The 18,234-nt window shown below is 33.9% G+C and overlaps 2 protein-coding genes across 2 annotated transcripts; one reads left to right on the top strand and one right to left on the bottom strand.

The window, feature by feature from the left end:
* Positions 1–6,402: 6,402 nt before the first annotated feature.
* LOC144566312 (isopentenyl-diphosphate delta-isomerase) lies at positions 6,403–11,090 on the top strand. Its single transcript, XM_078316309.1, has 6 exons — positions 6,403–6,657; positions 7,239–7,563; positions 8,037–8,121; positions 8,504–8,590; positions 9,250–9,483; positions 10,609–11,090. Exons 1-6 carry the CDS (start codon positions 6,491–6,493, stop codon positions 10,680–10,682), a joined length of 972 nt encoding a protein of 323 aa, XP_078172435.1. The 5' UTR covers positions 6,403–6,490; the 3' UTR covers positions 10,683–11,090.
* Positions 11,091–11,858: 768 nt separating this feature from the next.
* LOC144566891 (uncharacterized) lies at positions 11,859–13,681 on the bottom strand. Its single transcript, XM_078316931.1, has 3 exons — positions 13,528–13,681; positions 12,673–12,754; positions 11,859–12,530 (listed from the first exon to the last, which is right to left on the bottom strand). Exons 1-3 carry the CDS (start codon positions 13,537–13,539, stop codon positions 12,004–12,006), a joined length of 621 nt encoding a protein of 206 aa, XP_078173057.1. The 5' UTR covers positions 13,540–13,681; the 3' UTR covers positions 11,859–12,003.
* Positions 13,682–18,234: the final 4,553 nt, after the last annotated feature.

The raw sequence follows: 18,234 nt of genomic DNA, 5'->3' as shown, positions 1-18,234 counted from the left end.
GACAATTATCTATCTATATATTTTATTTTCCAAAAATAGAGATATTCAAAAAATTAGATATATAATTTGCAACTAATTATAAAATTTGTTTATGTTATTTATCATTAAATTTAATTGGGTACATGTGATAACATCTGACGGCTTCAATTAGTATAACTGACTTAACGGGAAAATTATAATTATGTTGCATATAAATCACTGTTGTAAATAACGGTATATGGTTATTGGACTGACAGAGTACCACCAAGTGATTAATCAGGAATAATCTGAAATAATCGGCCGATAAATCAAAAAAATATGTGACGGTTTAACTACTGCCAACGACTAATCAGTCTGTTTTTACAACACTTATATAAATGTAAACATGATGTTTATTGCTTCCAATACAAGCTATGAACAGTAAATTAATACAAACCCAAAAGGTTAGGCATGCATCCTCTTATTAGTACATACTACATAGTATGTAATTATTGGTAAGAATTGGATGAATACAATGGTATTATATATATTTCGTAAAATGTGCATTCATTCTTGTCATGTGAGTTGTCACATGAGAAAGTATCAATTTTAATTTTTTTTAAAACTAAACAATTTGCTCCAATAATATTTATCTATTTGTGATTTAATTAATGACTTAAAATCAGTGTTGTGGTTTGTGCGCGGATATATATATATATATATATATATATATTTTTTTTTATTAAAGGACATGAACGGAGGGACCACATTATAATGTTGGGAAATGATTCCGTGATCAACGTACGTCGTTTCGCTCCATTGTCAACATCAATGGAGGTGTCCAGTGAGTTATAACTAGAGTCAAATTCTATGTTGTATTGTATTGGGTACGATATAGATACGACGATACGGAAATTTTCAATACGATACAGCTATATGGACACGTATATCGATACAGTATCCGATGTATATCAGATATGGATGTGGAGTCATATATGAATTATCGGGTAACATAGATCAAATCAAACTGGCTATGAACACATTGATTGTTCTGAAATTTGAAATAATTTAATAAAGTATAGATATAAAACGAATGTAGTTTATTTTTCACAATGCGTATAAATATATCAATATTCTTAAATTTTCAAAAAAAATACAAATTCTATGAATAATCAGGGACTAAATTATCCGAATTACTCATGAAATCACAAATAATTCATCTACTGAACAAATGCCGAAATTTTTATTAATACCCTTTAAAAAAAACCTAGATTTGAGGAATTTTTACATTTATTTGGGCTGCAAAGCCAATATGCAATCCATTTATGGAGGGCCGTAGATTGGCTTAAAGGTCCCTCAAAACTTAAATATATTCAATATGACAGTGCATTTTTTGTGCTTTTGGGGACTTCTAAGTCAATCTGCAGTCCCCCATATATGGGCTGTAGATTGGTTTTGCGGCCCGGGTAACTGTGGAAATCCCCAAATCTTAGGTGTTTTGATTTATTTTTATTTTTTTGCTATAAATAAAAATTTCTGAAAAAAATGTGTAAGAAATGAATAATTCGTGAATTTTATTATTATTTTATAAAATCTAATATTTTTTCGTGAAAGTTTCTGAATTTGTGCTATTAGGGTATATTTGGTTGCAATATTAGAATAACTAGAATAGCAAAATTGATATTTGTCTTATTAGAATAACTTGTTTCAACTTTGTTGTGAGAATAGCTTGTTCTTTATCATAACTATTCTAACTCAACCAAACACCGAATAGCTTGTTCTCAAAAATAGCTTATTCTCATTGCTACCAAACATGAGAACGAGTTATGGTTATTGAATTCTATATTTTCCAAATATATTTTGTTCCAAGATAATTTGAACAACTATTTTTTGTTTTCTTTGGTTGAGGGCAATGCAACGGCAGTGGATGATATGGAGCGAAGAGCCACCAACTTGTTGTAATTATGCAAATGTTTCCCATTAAGGAAACAAATTTTCCTTGTTTTTCGTTCACCAACTTAACATATATAATTAAATTATTGAAACTGCCAAGCAGCGAAAAAATGCACCAAAATCCCTGCATCATGATTACTTTTTAGTGTGCCCGTTTGGAAGTGCGTTGACGTTGTCATGTCGACACCAAGTCACCAACCAGTTGTTGATTTTTCCCAAAAAAAAAAAAAAAAAAAAAAAAAAAATTGTTTTAGTCTTTCTGAAAAAAAAATATTTAAGGACATCTCCATCACTTGCAAGTTGTGATCTTAGTAATTTTGTTAAAAGTATCATATTATTAATTAGTCGGGAAAATCCTTAATATTTTGGTCACTGACGATGACTAATCGGCTGCTCATTGGCTGATTAATCGGTGTAAACGGACATTTTTTACAACAATAGTTGGCACTAGATAATCAAGTTACTCGTGTGAATCTGAAACATTATGTGGTTAATTAATTGGATGGGATTTTGTCCAAACGGTTTTGGACAAAGTCTCACCCAAAGCCGGACCTAAACCGTCTGATTTGCATCAAAATTCGTACAAATATTTAGATTCAATGAGCCATTTAAATTTTAAATATGTTTGCACGATTCCAAATACAAATCGGAAATTTAAGCTTCAAAGCCACAAAACCCAATCCCTAATTAATTATACGATAATATGAACGGTTATCAGGCAAACTGTAACGTTTACAGTGCATTAAAGAAAATTTATTAAAATCATCAACACCGTCGGTTGCAATAGGCATAAATATTGTCACACGTATCATCATGTAAAAATATCACAAATTATAAGTGATCCGTATAGATGAATTTTATCCATTGAACAAGTGCCATGTACAAGTATCCATTCTATATTTCTATTGCATATTTGAAAATGAAATGCAATCTCAAGTGGATTGCACACATTCGAGCAATGAATCCGAATTCTGAGGCGATCTCGAGCGATGGATTCGAATCAGACAGTATCGATCCAAAATCCAAAAATTAAGTTACTTTAGGGGATCCGGACCCATCACCGGTGTGGTGGTGTTGGTGTCTCCATTGCCGCATATGCTGGAAATCTCTCTACAATGAGGTGACAAAGCTTTTAGTTAACAGTGCATTTGGATCGTCAAGAATAGCATGAGGTTAGTACTGATTTGAGATTAGTGCATTATTCTTTTTCTCTATTCTACGCTTGAATTGATAAAGAATAGAATTATTCTTGAAGTTAGCAATGTTTTTTATAACCCGTTCAAACGATAGATATTAACTAATCTAGAGGGTTTTTTTTTTTTTTATGAATCTAGTAGTGGTTACCAGTATGCCAGAGGCATAGACTCTGCAATTCAATAGCTAATTTGAAATTAGCATTATTCTTGCTATTTCTGAGATTGCATCCAAATGGATGATCTAATCATCAATCTCATATTCTCAGGCCATTTCACAACTCTTTCTTGTTTAAATTATTTGGGAAATTTCATGTATAATCCCTTCTCTAAATTATTGCATATTTGAAAATGAAAGGCTAATTTAAAGGGGGGATTTCATGTTTACCAATTTAGTTCAATAAATTAGAAAGACTGAACAATTTTGTTAAACATGTTACATAATTTTTTTTCAATCAAAAGTAAAATTGGTATTTTATTAATTTAAAATGAGTTATAGTAGAAAAAACAGTAATTTGGATAAATTTACGGGTTTTTGAAATTTGGAGGGATATATATATAGAGTGATGCTTCTATGGACCAAGGACCTATTTGTAAAATGAATACCCTTTTTATTTCCAAAGCTCAAAAAGTCGATCCGAACCGTTCATCTTGTTCTCCATATTAATATGTGCTTGGAGACCAAATTTTACATTTTTCTGAATTTTTTTACTATTTATTAAGATGGGTACAAAATTCAATGGTCTGAATTTTGTACCCATCTTAATAAATAGTAAAAAAATTCAGAAAAATGTAAAATTTGGTCTCCAAGCACATATTAATATGGAGAACAAGATGAACGGTTCGGATCGACTTTTTGAACTTTGAAAATAAAAAGGATATTCATTTTACAAATAGGTCCTTGGTCCATAGAAGCCTTTGCCATATATATATATGATATTATGAATTTTAGTGGATAAAATACGTAATTTTAAAGGTTTTAGGGGCATACATGAAATCCCCCCTTTGTTTTGTTATTTTTGACCTTTACCAATTTCTTTCATTCAATTGACTGCTGCTCCTTATGAATATATCATTTGTCAATTTTAATTCATATACACATCTCTTCGTTTTATTACTGAATTTTAAGTCTGAATTTATTATTTATTATTTTATCTTTGATAAATGTACACAAATTAAGATATTAACAGTGGATCCAGACTCATCGACAAAAACTTAGTTTGACATCTTAATTTGTCAAGAAACTTTTCAGTATTTTCTTAAAATAAGGCATTTTATTTTACTCGTAAATGGTAATAGTTAATATTTAGGGGAAATTAGATCCATGCCACTCCAAAATGCCACCATAAAATTTTGATTTTGTTAAATGCCACCCCAAATCTCATTTATTAAGAAAAATGTCACCCTTAACAAATTATTATACATTTGTAATAAAAAATAAACAAAATATATTGTATTTTGAGTAGTATTTTCGTATATTCCAAAAATACCCTCACCCTTTCATTTCTACACCCTTAATGGGTCCGATCCTTTCATTTCTCACCCGTCTCCTCTCTTCCGTCTCCTCTATTCCCAGTCGCAGCCACCCTCTCTTCCCAGTCGAGCCTCTCCTCTCTTCCGTCTCTACAAATGCTTGGCTAATAAAATGGTACCGTGTTCTAATCTCAATTTCTTGGGTATTGCGAATTTTGGTTTGAAATTGGGCAAATTGAGATGGAAAGCTGCACTAAACAAGTCTGGAACTATTCTTTAAGTGTGTAATTATGCCTCGATTAAATCTCAATTCCAGTATATACCAGTATAATGTTCTTTAAATTAGGCAAATTGCGAATTTTCAGTTTTTTACCAGTATAATGTTTACCATGCTGGTTTTTGATTTTAATTAGATAAGTAGATTTCAGTTTATTAGAATGTTGCTCCAGTATGTAATCTTTACTCTATATTGATTAATATAACGCATAAGAGCCTTTTCTCTAAAAAAAAAAAAATACAAATTCAGATAGATGCAGGTAATTAGGAAATCAGAATCCACACCCAATATTAGTAAGGCGGAGTGGAGAGGAAGGCAGAGAGGAGATGGGCTGGAGGCGAACGGAGAGGAGACGAGTAGGGTGTTTAGGGTTGGCGTTAATTTGGAATTATGTTCATCTACGTTAATGGAGCAGGGTGTTTCTAAGGAGAATGGATCAGGGTTATTCAAGTAATATCCCCTTTTATGTAAATTATTAATTTAGAGTTATACATTAATATGGTAAGGGTGGCATTTTTCTTAATAAATGAGATTTGGGATGTCATTTAACAAAATCAAAATTTTGAAATGATATTTTTCTAAATTCAGCATTTTGGAGTGGCATGAATCTAATTTTCCCTAATATTTAAGAGTGAGGGGGGTGTCCGATGGGCATCGGACCAAATAGGGTTCGATGAGGGGTTTAAACCGTCGGATCTGCTTTAAGATTCGCACTCGCAATTTCGCGTCTGCTTTAAAATCCGTACACACGAATCCTAAAGCAGATCCGACGGTTTAAACCCCTCATCGAACCCTATTTGTGTCCGATGCCCATCGGAAACCCCCCTCTCCCAATATTTAATGGGTACTTCAATGATACCATTGTAGATCGGTAACTAGCGAATTTGTAATCAACATTTTTCACATATAATCTTGGGCCGAGTAGAAAAGCGGGCCTATATATGAGCAGGCCATTGGGCCATGTCTTGACCTCTGCACATTTCAGGGTTGCATTTGGTAATCGGTTACAGGCTGGGCCTTGATCACAATTTTTGACAATTAAAGACGATAGAAATATTTAACAAAAATAATATGATCACAAGTCAGCTAGATTCTTTCTTATAGGATGAAACAGGATCACAGGATCAACGCATTGAGGTTTGTTCACCCAGAAAGAAAGGCGCTGTCTGGTGTCTGTAAACCGTCTCTAGTCAACTATAGTTCCTTTGATAAGAACGATGCATCCTACTTAATCGACTACACCAGGCACAATTCGCCTCGTGCACCGGTGTTCAAAGTTCTTCCTGTCAAATTGAAGGCAACGGTGCTTTAGTAACAACGTTCCCTACTCCAGGTACTTCCAATTTTGTTACAGAGGCTCCGCTCGCACTCAGAAAGAAACAAAGTTTAGTGATCTTCTCATAATCACTCTTAATGGAGATTCAGTGTAACAGACTTTCAGAACTGTGTAATTCCACTCGCTACACAGTAAGTCACACTTTCTAGTCGAGGAAAAACAACCCTCAGCACCCATTCTGAAAGCAATTTCGACGGGCTAATAAGGCGCCTTCTTTTTCATTCAACCAAGGAGAGAGAAATTGCGAAATTTTGCATCCTCCTTGGATCTCTCTAAATTTGAGAAAAGAGTGGTGCACCAATGGCGGGGATAGCACTTCTATTGGATCTGGCCAAGAGAAACCCTAGTCTCTCTTCCTCAGCCAAGTCTATCCATGCGCACACCCTCATCTCGGCCGCCGCCGCGGCGTCCGCCGCGGCAGTGTCCTACACCGCCGGTCTCCCCCTATCCTCCCGTTTTCTCTTCGGGTTAGTTTTCCGCTTGAACTTTTTGTTATGTGACGAAACTCAACGTGATTGCACATTGATGCACTGGGCAATTGAATCCGATTGAGAAATCATCTGTCCATGATCGAACTAACAAATTTGGTATACTCTGCAATTGAATCCAGCAGACAAATCATTAGTAGAAACTTGAATTAGTTTTTACAGCATTGGAACAATTATTGATAATTTGATAAGTTTGTTAAAAAATCTGCTAGGATGAATAAAGTCTTGACCCACAACTCAAAAACAGAAAATGAATTGAAGACACACTTTCGTAATACTATATGTTAAGGCTCCATTGGAGAAATAGGCTCCTTCTAACCTGAAAGAAAGTATCTGTTATCTAATTAATCTACATTTGATAATGCATTTGACAAACTTTTTCGTTCATCTCATGATTAGCATAGTGTATCATGAAACTATGCTTATTGCAGAAACAACAGTAGTAAATGAACTAACTTACCATTGTTTCCAAAAAACTAAACACGGTTTCTGTTAGTTGAGAAGATCGCTTGTTTATTACAGTTTTTTAATTATCTGAAATTGCACACCCTTATATTCAGGGATGGGGGCTTCACTGTTGCTTATTGCGATGCGGGTGCAACAGCTGTATGGGACCGCACTAATGGTCTCCAATCTTCGACCCACAAAGACTCCCTTGGTGTCACTACCAAGGAATACATCTTGGATGTGAAACCTCTATTTTCAGCCTTTAAACCGAAAAACCTGGCCATGACCTCTCTCAGGTCTTTTCTAGTGTTTTATTTGCCTCTCTTGGAACCTCGTGCACCTTCTGAGGAAGAGGATGATGTAGCACCAGCGGAGCCAGAGAGACCAGTTGACTTGGTGACTCCTTTTCAAAATTCAATCAAACAAATCTTGAGAGAAGTTAGTTCTGTTAACTATTTACATTTTTTTTTTTTTTGATATCTTTTTTTCAATATTGTTGTACGGCATATTGATATACTGAGTTTTCTACATATGCCTATCTTAAAAACTCTTTAATTGCTGAACAGGTATTATTCCCAGATTTGTTTTTCTTTTCTTTTCTTTTCTTTTCTTACAATGACTACATTTTGCTATAGTTCTGCACTTGAGCTTTAATTGAATATAGTCTTTCATTAATTGACCTGCAAAAAGTGCAACAATGTTCCAACTCACCTAATCTGTCCTCCATTATGCTTCAACAGTGCAGTTGAAGAGATGATGAACTAACAATGGTATAGGGTAGTCAACCAGTTTGTAACCAAAGAAATTCACTGAACTTCTGTAGCTGATGAGATCAAATTTTATCTTTTATCATTGTAAAAATGGGTGTAGTAACTACTTCAACTTCATTTTTTTTTAAAATATGTTCATAGACTGCTGTTGTGACCACTAGACGAGTTTTGGAAAGAGTTGCCGTTCATTATGTTTCACGTAGAACTGCATGGAAGCTTCTCAAAGGTAATATCAGGACCGGTTGATCTCAATTTTTTTTTTTTTATGATTTCTAAATTCCTACCAGAATGATTCTGGTAGTACCCACTATACTTCAACAACAAACAACAACAACCAAGCCTTTAGTCCAAAGTTGGGTAGGCTAGAAATGAAGCCCAACCGGAGTCTACGGTAGGGTTTCATTTCCATAAAGAGGCTATGGTTTTTTACGTTGGCTCGCCACGCCTTATCACAACCCTCCTCCTTTTTCCTGTCCCAAATTCTGGCTTGGGACAGGCTGCATAGAAACTACAGGCGGAGTTAGTACAACTATACTTTGTTGTTGTAATTTTTCCCAAATATCTGAATTCTCTGATGATTTCACCATATTTGCTTAAATTTTTTTCAGACGCTTCTAGATCAGCCAGGCGAAAAGCTGCAAGGGGGATGCCAACTATTTTGTATGTTTACAGCGTTGGCAAAACAACTATCAAAGGTATATGTCATATATGTGAAAGTTCTCCTACTCTTTATACATATATGCAAAAACATTTTTTTCTCTTATGTGTATACTAGACATTCTTGATTACTTGTTTTAAGTGTTTATATTACAATGGTGACACTTGTTATGTTTCATTATAAGCAACCTCTAGTTAGCATTCTTGTTTTCTTACATTTTGCATAAAGCCTAGATATTTCTTTTTTGAAGAAGTTATTGGGTTATTACAAAAGCTGTGTGAACTTTTAGAAGAATAATGTATTGACAGGAATTTTTCCATTAGAACATTCTAAAATTCTCTCTTTACCCACAATCTAAATGAGTGGTCAAATAATTTGAAACACTTAACTTTTGATTTTTTTTTCTCCCTTCCAAGCTTGAAATTTGAGTGCTCAGATAAATTTTAAATAGTCTCTATTTGTGCATAACTGTAGCAGTTTCAATAAAATTTGAATTTATATTCAATTCTTCAAACCATATTTGGACATACACGCACGTGGATGGAACTAATGGAAAAAAGTTATTTAATTTGAAATTATGACTTTTCTTTGTTAAATTTGTAACCATTTGGTTTACATTCTTTAAGGCTGGTGATTTTGGTATTTCCAAGTATCCACTGTTAACTTGTATCTATCCATATGTTGGTGTTGTAACAGTGCAACTATTAGGGGTGACTGCTTCATGGGTAGTCCAGGCAATAATAGATGTTTACAGGTGCTTCATCCGTAAGTCTGATGATGAAATTGAAGAGTTGGAATTGAAAGAAAAGTTTAGGCAGTTCAGGACGAAAATGCACACCACAACTCTGAAATGTGGGGCCTCTTTGGTTTTGGCTTCCGTCGGAGCTGGAGTGGGTGCCCTTATCCACCCTTCTCACGGACAGTGGATTGGTAAGTTATTTTATTCATTTATTTATTATTTTTTTGGCTGAGTTGTGTTTTATTCATTGTATTGTGTCAGTAGCACTCAAAGAAATTTGGACTGCTTTATTGTTGTTGATACTCATATCAGCATGGAGTTTGGTTGGTATAGCATCAGTGTCATTTCAACCTATATAACACTAATTCTAAAACCTATCAAATCGACTTTAAACGGTGAATCCAAACCGTTCAAACCGATCTACTTCATTAGTTGTGCGTTTATATGCAAAATTTATAACTTTTCAAATTTATTTAGTACTAAGTCAAGCGGTCAAATGTGTGAGTTTTTAAGTTAATTTTAATACATTAATTTTTCAATATTTTTACCGCTTGATTTGATACTAAAATAACTCGAAAATATAAAAAATTTGTATATAAACGCATCACTCATAATGTAAATCGGTTTGGATTAGTCGTTTGAAGTCGATTTGATAGATTTTAGAGTTAGTGTTATATAGGCTGAAATGACACTGATGTTATACTAGCCAAACTCATCAGCATGTACAGGCCAATATGGTACAGTATTCTGTACCGCTAGAACCTGAATCATTTTTTTTTACCGGTAAGTGTTTTGGTTGGTCAGCTTGTACTCTCTTTTGCAAATTCACGGACCTGATTGTACCTGTTTTTCTGGTCCTTGTACCTGCTTAACCACTCTTCTACGGTTCTACCTTTAGTTTTCATAATCCTTTGTGGACTTGCACAATTGAGTGCTGCTCTGTGAGAAAATTGTGCAATGGAGATTAAATAACTAATTTGAATATTGGGCAGTCTCTTAGATCATTGAGTCTTAATTTCATCATAAATGGGGTGTTTTAAAAAAATTAAGTATCAGGTCATATTATTACTGTCATCAGGCTTGTCTCGTATATTGCTGCATCTATCTGGTAGTATTGGCAATTCCTTTGTTCAATTCAAGGATTTCAATACATGATGTTGGACTATTGGCAAAGTACAACTGCTTACCAGTATGTCTGTTGCAACCAGAGATGCATCTTCTTTTAGGCTTAAATATGCATTTTATTTTGTTGGTAATTATGATACAGTATTAGGTCATACCTGTAAACTCACGCCTGGTTTGAACTCAATTTGCAGGTTGCACAATTGGAGACTTTGCAGGGCCCATCGGTACAGCTCTCATTATTGAGAAGTTCCAGTTGAATCTTTAACTTTTATTTACATTTTTCAGGAGAACACCTTGTTATCTTTCTTCCCCCCTCCCACCTTATTTTTGGATTCATGATTGATGTCATAAGCAATACAACTGTTTTTTGAAATGAGTGGTAGGGGTCAAGCCACCCAACGCCCTTTGTTTCAACCTTTGCAAAGATTTTTGCTCATCTAGATTTCAAACTCATAACCTCTCACATAAAGAGACATGCATCTTTGCTATCAGACCAAATGTTGGTTCTCCAATACAACTGTAATATAGCTTTTGTATTACAGGAGGTTAGTATGAGCATTTCGTTCCATTTAGAGCTTCATTTCTTTTTACTTGAGATATTTGTTCTGCAATAAGGATTGGAGCGTTGCTGTATTTGTGAATTAGTGGGGCTATATGATTTTTTTCACCGTTACATTAGGATTGTTTAACTTTGTTATCTTGCGGTCAGTGGAAACAATTAGAAATACGAAATTCTTCTTCTTTTTTTCTTTTCTTTTTTGTATTTCGAGTGAGAAACAACGTCAAATAAATCATAAAGAATGAGAAGTCTTTCCCGATCCAGGGGGGGTCCGGATCCCTAAAGTAACCCAGCTTTTGGGTTTTGGATCAGAACTGTCTGATTTGAATCCGTTGATTGTGATCACTTTGGAATTCGGATTCGTTACTTGGAATGTGTGCGCTCCACTTTGGATGGATTATCATGAATTAGAATCAGACGGTCTGAATTCAAAATCCAAAAGTTGAATTACTTCACTGGATCTCAACTCAACTGACGTGCACTTACCACATACCCGGAAAAGAGAAAGAAATTATGTTTATTTTTCTAATAACTGGCTTAAATATTGGCTGAAAGAAATGATGTTTATTTTTCTAATAACTGGCTTAAATATTGGCTGTTTGAAGTTGAATAGGATATTTCAGGTGAGAAATTGTGAAATGAAATTTTCACGTTCTGTCATCGCATGAAGTCTCCAAAATAATATACACCGAACGGTGCAAATTTCATTCAATTATACTGTATTTAAATATACAAAACCAAGGAACCAAGAGAATCAAATGAAGTTTCGCCCTATATAGAAATTTAATAATGCCTACTAACAAACGGGTCCGGATCCCATAAAGTAACTCAACTTTTGGGTTTTAGATCGAGACCATCCGATTCGAATCCATTGTTCGAGATTGCTTTGGAATTCGGATTCGTTGTTCGGAATATGTGCACTTCGAATGGATTGTCACGGATTCGAATCGAACATTCCCAATCTAAAAACCAACAATTATGTTACTTTACTGGATCTAAATTCAGCTGAGGTACGCTTGTGTCACAATCACATGATGGTACATGTTGATGGATCCTCTTCAGACGATATATGGTAAACCCGGTACCCATCATATGGTTGTGCATAGTAAGGCCCACGTGGCGGTGCCACCGTGTAATCAAATACATGGCCGCACATCCAACATCGGCATCCACCGTAGGATCCTTCATAGTAAGGTGCAGGACAACATGTAGGTTGATGAGCTTGAACCGGTTCACTCTTAGATGGTTTTTCTTCTTTTTCAGGTTTTTTCTCGGCAGGTTTATCGGGTTTCTTTTCCTTTTCGGCTGGTTTTTCTTCCTTTTTGGGCTGTTCGGTCGGTTTTTCTTCCTTTTTAGGTTTTTCCTTTTCAGCTGGAGCGGATTGGGTCGGTTTGGTTTCTTTGGGTTTTTCTTGTTCTTTGATTTTGATGTCTTTTATCACTCTTCCGGCTCGGCATGTTAGCTTGGTCGATAGCCTTTGAGGGTCGAACGGGCCTGAGATTGTCACAGTGTTGTTCTTTTCGTCATAGGAGGTCGTTTTGATGTTTTCTTTACCTATAAAATGTGGAAAAAATAAATAAATTGAAACAATTGAATTGTAGAAATTGCAAAAGATGAAACTTGGTGGTCTCTTTTTAGCATCCAAAAGCAATTCTAAAAAAAAAAAAAAGTTTGAAAAAATGGAAATTTGAAGTACCTTGGAGCTTGAATAGAACCCTGCCGATCTCTTTGCGACAGCGGCTGCACTCAAGGTCAACTTTTAGGATTAGTGTGGAATTCTGTGTCAGGAAAATTACAAAAGTAAAAAATTAGTGATATATAAGTCACTAATTTGTAATGGTAGACACTTGCCGATACGGGTGCAAACGGATCGGACAGTGATAAAATCATATCTGTATCTGCTTTTAATTTTCGGATACGGATACAGATCGGATATTAGATGGATACATACAGATACAGATCGGATATCAGATATTCGTAGATATATACATAAATATTTTCATAATTTATGGTAAACTATATGGCATATATTTATTATTTGAATACGAATAATTAAAATTTAAAATAATATATGTATCCGTATCCTCACATATATTTTCGGATATCGGACATCCGTATCTAATTTTCGGATACGGGTGCAGATACGGTCCGATAATATCCGACCCCCGTTTGCACCCCTACCTACTGACATGTAAAAAATCAATAGGCTGCAGCATAAAATACATATTGACATAATGTATAAAAAGACCAGGAAAGTAATATTTTAAAATTTTGAAACCAAACTAATTAAAAAGGAAAATATATTTTTTTAGTTCATCATAAAAGTTTGCTCATATTCAAGAGTATACTGTACAAAATTAACAAAATAATTTCAATAAAGAATATCCTTCGGTATTAAAAAAAGATACGCATGCTGTTCTATATTTTTTTGCTTTACATGTACCAACTGCATTCTATATACCCGAAATATATAGTTCAAAATAATTTCTCATGACTTGGAAACTATCGAAAAAATATATCATTTGAAATAGGAAGACTAAAGAAATCTAACCTTCTCTGCCATGGCTGTTGCCTGTGGAGTGTTACTGAAACAAAGAAAAGTATGAAAAGGGAAGACAGAGTGATGAGACGAATGAGCTGTCTTATACAACAGCGCTCTGACACCGTCAACAAATCACATAATTAAAGCCACAAGTCGAACTTTTGAGAGGTTTCTTCTCTAAACATATTTTACTAGAGAGGCCATTTTTCAAGGCGTGCAAACTTTCGTTACCATGCTGAGCGAAGATAACGTGTAGGAGTTGGTGAGTGAATTTCTGAGGTGCAGAATCTCTGTGGCAGGTATTATCTGACACTTGGTGTGGCTTTTCACTGGATTTGTTTTTGTTTTTGATAGAAAGTTAATAAAAAGGTAGAGAGAGAAACAAAAAGAGTATAGATATTTTAATATTGGTAGAAAGAACAGTACAAATTTTATCGATCTAAACAATAAAAAAAGTTTAGATAGATAAGAATTCTATCTATCTAAACTCTAAAAAAATAAATATACTTTAGATTTATACCGTTCTAAAATCCAATGATCTTTTATAAAATAGAAAAAATGTATGCTAAGACCGGTGAAATTCTTGTCTATTTAAACTCTTTTGAATTTTAGAATCAATAGAAATTGTACCGGTCTTTCTATTAATATTAAAACCCTTGTACTCTTTCTGTTTCTCTCTCTACATTTTTATTAATTTCTACCCAAAAAAAATTTCCCTTTCCATTGACATGCAAACTTAGTAACTCTTAATTCTTGGAGTGGGTGTCTTTAAAATAGTTGGTGTCACTTACTTTTCCTTCTAGATCATATGATAAAAATCAAACAAAGTAGATTCTCTTAAAAATTGACCACCTGTTTAAATTAGATCACAATTAAATTGCATGGTCTAAATTGAAATAATAGTCTTAACTTTTCTTTTAAAAGAGTAGCAGATACAAACTCGTCTTTAAAATACAGTCAGTCACTTGCATCGAAGATAATATGCAACTTACAATAATACTATTTAAGAGGATTATTTGACAATTTTCTATGTTGAAATTTTTTTAAAACCTTCAAAATTGAAATTTACTAATACATGTTTTGCACTACCTCCTTGGTCTTTCTTTAGCCTTAATCATTTTTAATCCAGTTGAACATGTGTTTCTTTGACTGGATTAAACTTCTCCTTACTAATACATGTTCAGCTGGATTAAAAATGATTAAGTCGAAATTCACCCCATTCTTAGTGAATTTACTTCCTTAGAGCCCCCTTAGCTGCTTTTTCTGTGTAGTATATCTCTCTATATATATCCACACATGCATATATGCATGTGTGTGTATATATACAGACTGTATTTTGTATAAACAGTACTCAATGTCATCTATATGCTCAATAGAATATGTATTTTGAGGAGTAGAACTAGGGTGTTCCTAAGTTCATCAAATTTCTCTGTGAGCTCAACTCTAAAATTTATCAAATTGACTTCAAATAATGAATTTGAACAGTTGAAATCTGTCTACCTTACGAGTGATGCGTTTACATGTAAAACTTTTAAAACTTTGGAATTATTTAGTATAAAGTCAAGCAGTTAAAATTAGAAGATTTATAAATTAATTTTAATGCATTTATTTTTTGAACGATTTTCAACCACTTGACTCTATACAAAATTAATTCGAAAAATTTTAAATTTTCACATGTATACGCATCACTCATAAGGTAGACGGGTTTCAATGGTTCAAATTCATCAGTTGAAGCTAATCCGATAGATTTTAGAATTGAGTTCACAAAGAGACTTGATGAACTTAAGAACACCCATGTTCTACTCGTATTTTGAGATATTACTTGTGGAGTTGTGGGCATAGTGACAAACGAATAGTATTGGTTTGGTTCAGCGGGGTTAAAAATTCGTGATTTGGGTATAATTCGGAAATGATTCGATACAACAAGGAAGCAAAAAAAAAAAAAACCTAAAAAACCCCTCCAAATTTCTTTTTTAAAATAAAAAAATTGCTGTTCTTTTTGCATTTTATTCTCAAATAAAACGTATTATACGTTTATTCATAGTTTGATTTGAAAACGTAAAAAATGAATAAAACGCAAATTATTTGCGAATTATACCCGTATATTGTTACTATGCTTGTGGCTGATGTTTATTAGTAGTACGCCACACGGGGGTCCCATGTTTATATCCCTCACGGAATCTTATTTATTCTTTGACAATTGACACTGAACCTGAAGTATCGCCTTCAATCCCACGCGCACAACGTAATACTGTTTGACATCCTGTCCCTTCATCCAATTAAAAATTAGCTGGTTAGGTTAATTTGTCTATTTCATTGCCACCGTTGTTTCTTGCAAGAAATAGTTGCATACGATATATCACTCGGGGGCCTTTTGAGTTTAATGCATCTCATCTCGAAGTCAGGATCGAATTAGATGATACGAATTCGGAGGAATTCAGATCCAGTCAAGTATCTCAATTTTTTGAGTTTTAGATCGGGATTGTCCGATTCGAATTCACGGCAATCCATTCAAAGTGAAGTGCACACATTCCGAATAACGAATTCGAATTCTGAGATGATTTCTTGCGACAATTCGAATCGGACAGTCCAGATTCAAAACCCAAAATTTGGATTACTTTAGGAGATCATAAATGAGTCCGCGTCATCTGCATTAACTCAAAAGAGCATTTCTTGAGTTAACTCATCTCAACCGTCTGATTTTAAACAAAGTAAATCAGACAACAGACTATAATTCAGGGGCCCTTTAATATTAATGTGGATCTAGTCCACACGGATTTGAAAGCGGATCGGACGATCCAGATGGATTAACTCAAAATATTTTTTTTTAGTTAATGCAGAGGATACGAATTCTTATAAACTGGATGGTCTTGAATTATAATTTAAAAAAAAAAATACTAAATAGGCTGGCCTTGAATTGATTTTTATGAAATTATATTTTTCTCCACTACAAAAATATTGAATACTTTCCTTGATTGTCAAACTTTAACGGATAAATCAATTACTAATATCAACACTTCAACTGTTATATCATAAATCTAGTTATTCAAAATCAAGTTTTCAAAAATATTTAATGACATTTATAGACGGAGTTTATCATTTTATGATTAAACGATTAAGCAGAATAAAACTGCACATTCATAAATATGATACCGATATATTTTACGTAGTAGAAATCATTTATAAGAAAAATGTCGGACATGAAATGTACTATTTAATCATGAATGGCGTTGAAAAATCATAAATAATAACTTTTTAAAAATAAAGCTATTTTCTTAACGCTTAGTCTGGTTAATCATCCAAATATCATTTATTTTATATAATTTGAACAAGAGGGATTTGATAATCTGATTTAACGATGTAGTCGTCGTTTTTCAAAAACTAACCCAACATAGATTAGAATTGCTTTCTACAACTTGAGATGCGTGTCAAGTAAGGGTGGCAACGAGCTTGCCCGTCACAAGCTCAGTCCAGCTTGAACTCGTTACGAGTTGGCTCATCCGAGTCACAAGTGAGCTGAATTCTCAGTTTGAAATCGTCACAAGCTGGATCAAGCTAACTCGCGAGTTGACGAGATGGCTCGCTGGATTTGGCTGGATCTTGTTTTATGAAGAAAATAAGTTCTGCAAACTTTTTGGATCCAGCTAGACCGAGCTGAACCGAGCTGAACAATATAAAATGCACACACATTCATTCAAATTCACAAATTGATGCCTAGCTGAGCTAGCTCGCGAGCTGGTAAGGCCCAGTTTGAACTCGTTAATTTTGGACTGAACTAGTAGCGAGCTAGCTTGTTAACAACTCCGCCCAGTGCAAATGAGTCAGATGTGAGCCACGATTCAACCACAAACTATGAACTTTTTTACCACCCCTAGTGCCAAGTATTTTAAACCCTCTTACAATTATATAACGGTTAAACACAAAACCTATTCATTCGGAAAATAATAAGTACTAAATTTTGACTTTGCTCCTGAATTATCAATTATATCTTCGCAATATAATATTATAATTCCCAATAAAATGTATATCTTAGCATCATTTGCGGTACTTAATTGTTGTATTGTCCTTGTATTGTATATTAAGCATTTAAATAGTTGCGTACTAAAGACGTCATTTGTGTATATAATATAACCCAGAAAAATGATGTATAACAAATGAGATGATGATTGTTTACCTGTTATGGTATTGTTTTAAATGTTCCAATTGTGATGTTTTGTTGGGCTGTGAAACAATTTCGATCACTGTAGAAGGTAAATGACAAATAACTACACGCAAAATATAATTCAACATGTTATATCTCAGCAACTAAACCCAATTTGAAATTGAACGGTCCCAAACTTAACAGCCAACTGTGAAAAAATCAATTCACCAAACAAATAAAAAAGGACAACGCAGCCTAAATTAATAAGCTATTTTTTATTTATTTTTTAATTATTAAACTATACAGATTAATGATAACCTAAGTATACAGTGTTAACCTAAGTAAAATCTGACCGTCTAAGTCACAACAACTATAGTTTTAATGTCAACATATATACAGGGCAATAGTGAATATGTCAGTATGTATCATCCTTGGTAGATTTTTCTTCCGCATATTTCCCACAATAAATGATTATGCAAGGATTGATTTGGTAGTTCTAACTAACATATTGACTTCTTTTGGAGTAAAGTCCAAAAAAACAGAAGAATTTATAGATACCTCGCGCTGCATTCATA

This window comes from Carex rostrata, chromosome 15, assembly GCF_964058835.1.
Source record: "Carex rostrata chromosome 15, lpCarRost1.2, whole genome shotgun sequence".
Lineage (NCBI taxonomy): Eukaryota > Viridiplantae > Streptophyta > Magnoliopsida > Poales > Cyperaceae > Carex > Carex rostrata.
Note: the sequence above shows the minus strand (reverse complement) of the source record. Positions and strands in the feature narration are given on the sequence as shown.

What these genes read in the sequence shown, in the direction of transcription:
- LOC144566312 (XM_078316309.1), top strand. Translation starts at nt 6,491, where the DNA reads ATGGCGGGGATAGCACTTCTATTGGATCTGGCCAAGAGAAACCCTAGT. An exon ending in TGCATGGAAGCTTCTCAAAG is followed by an intron (nt 8,122 to 8,503) that starts GTAATATCAGGA and finishes AATTTTTTTCAG; the next exon opens with ACGCTTCTAGATCAGCCAGG. An exon ending in TGGCAAAACAACTATCAAAG is followed by an intron (nt 8,591 to 9,249) that starts GTATATGTCATA and finishes GTGTTGTAACAG; the next exon opens with TGCAACTATTAGGGGTGACT.
- LOC144566891 (XM_078316931.1), bottom strand. An exon ending in GGTTCTATTCAAGCTCCAAG is followed by an intron (nt 12,531 to 12,672) that starts GTACTTCAAATT and finishes CACATTTTATAG; the next exon opens with GTAAAGAAAACATCAAAACG.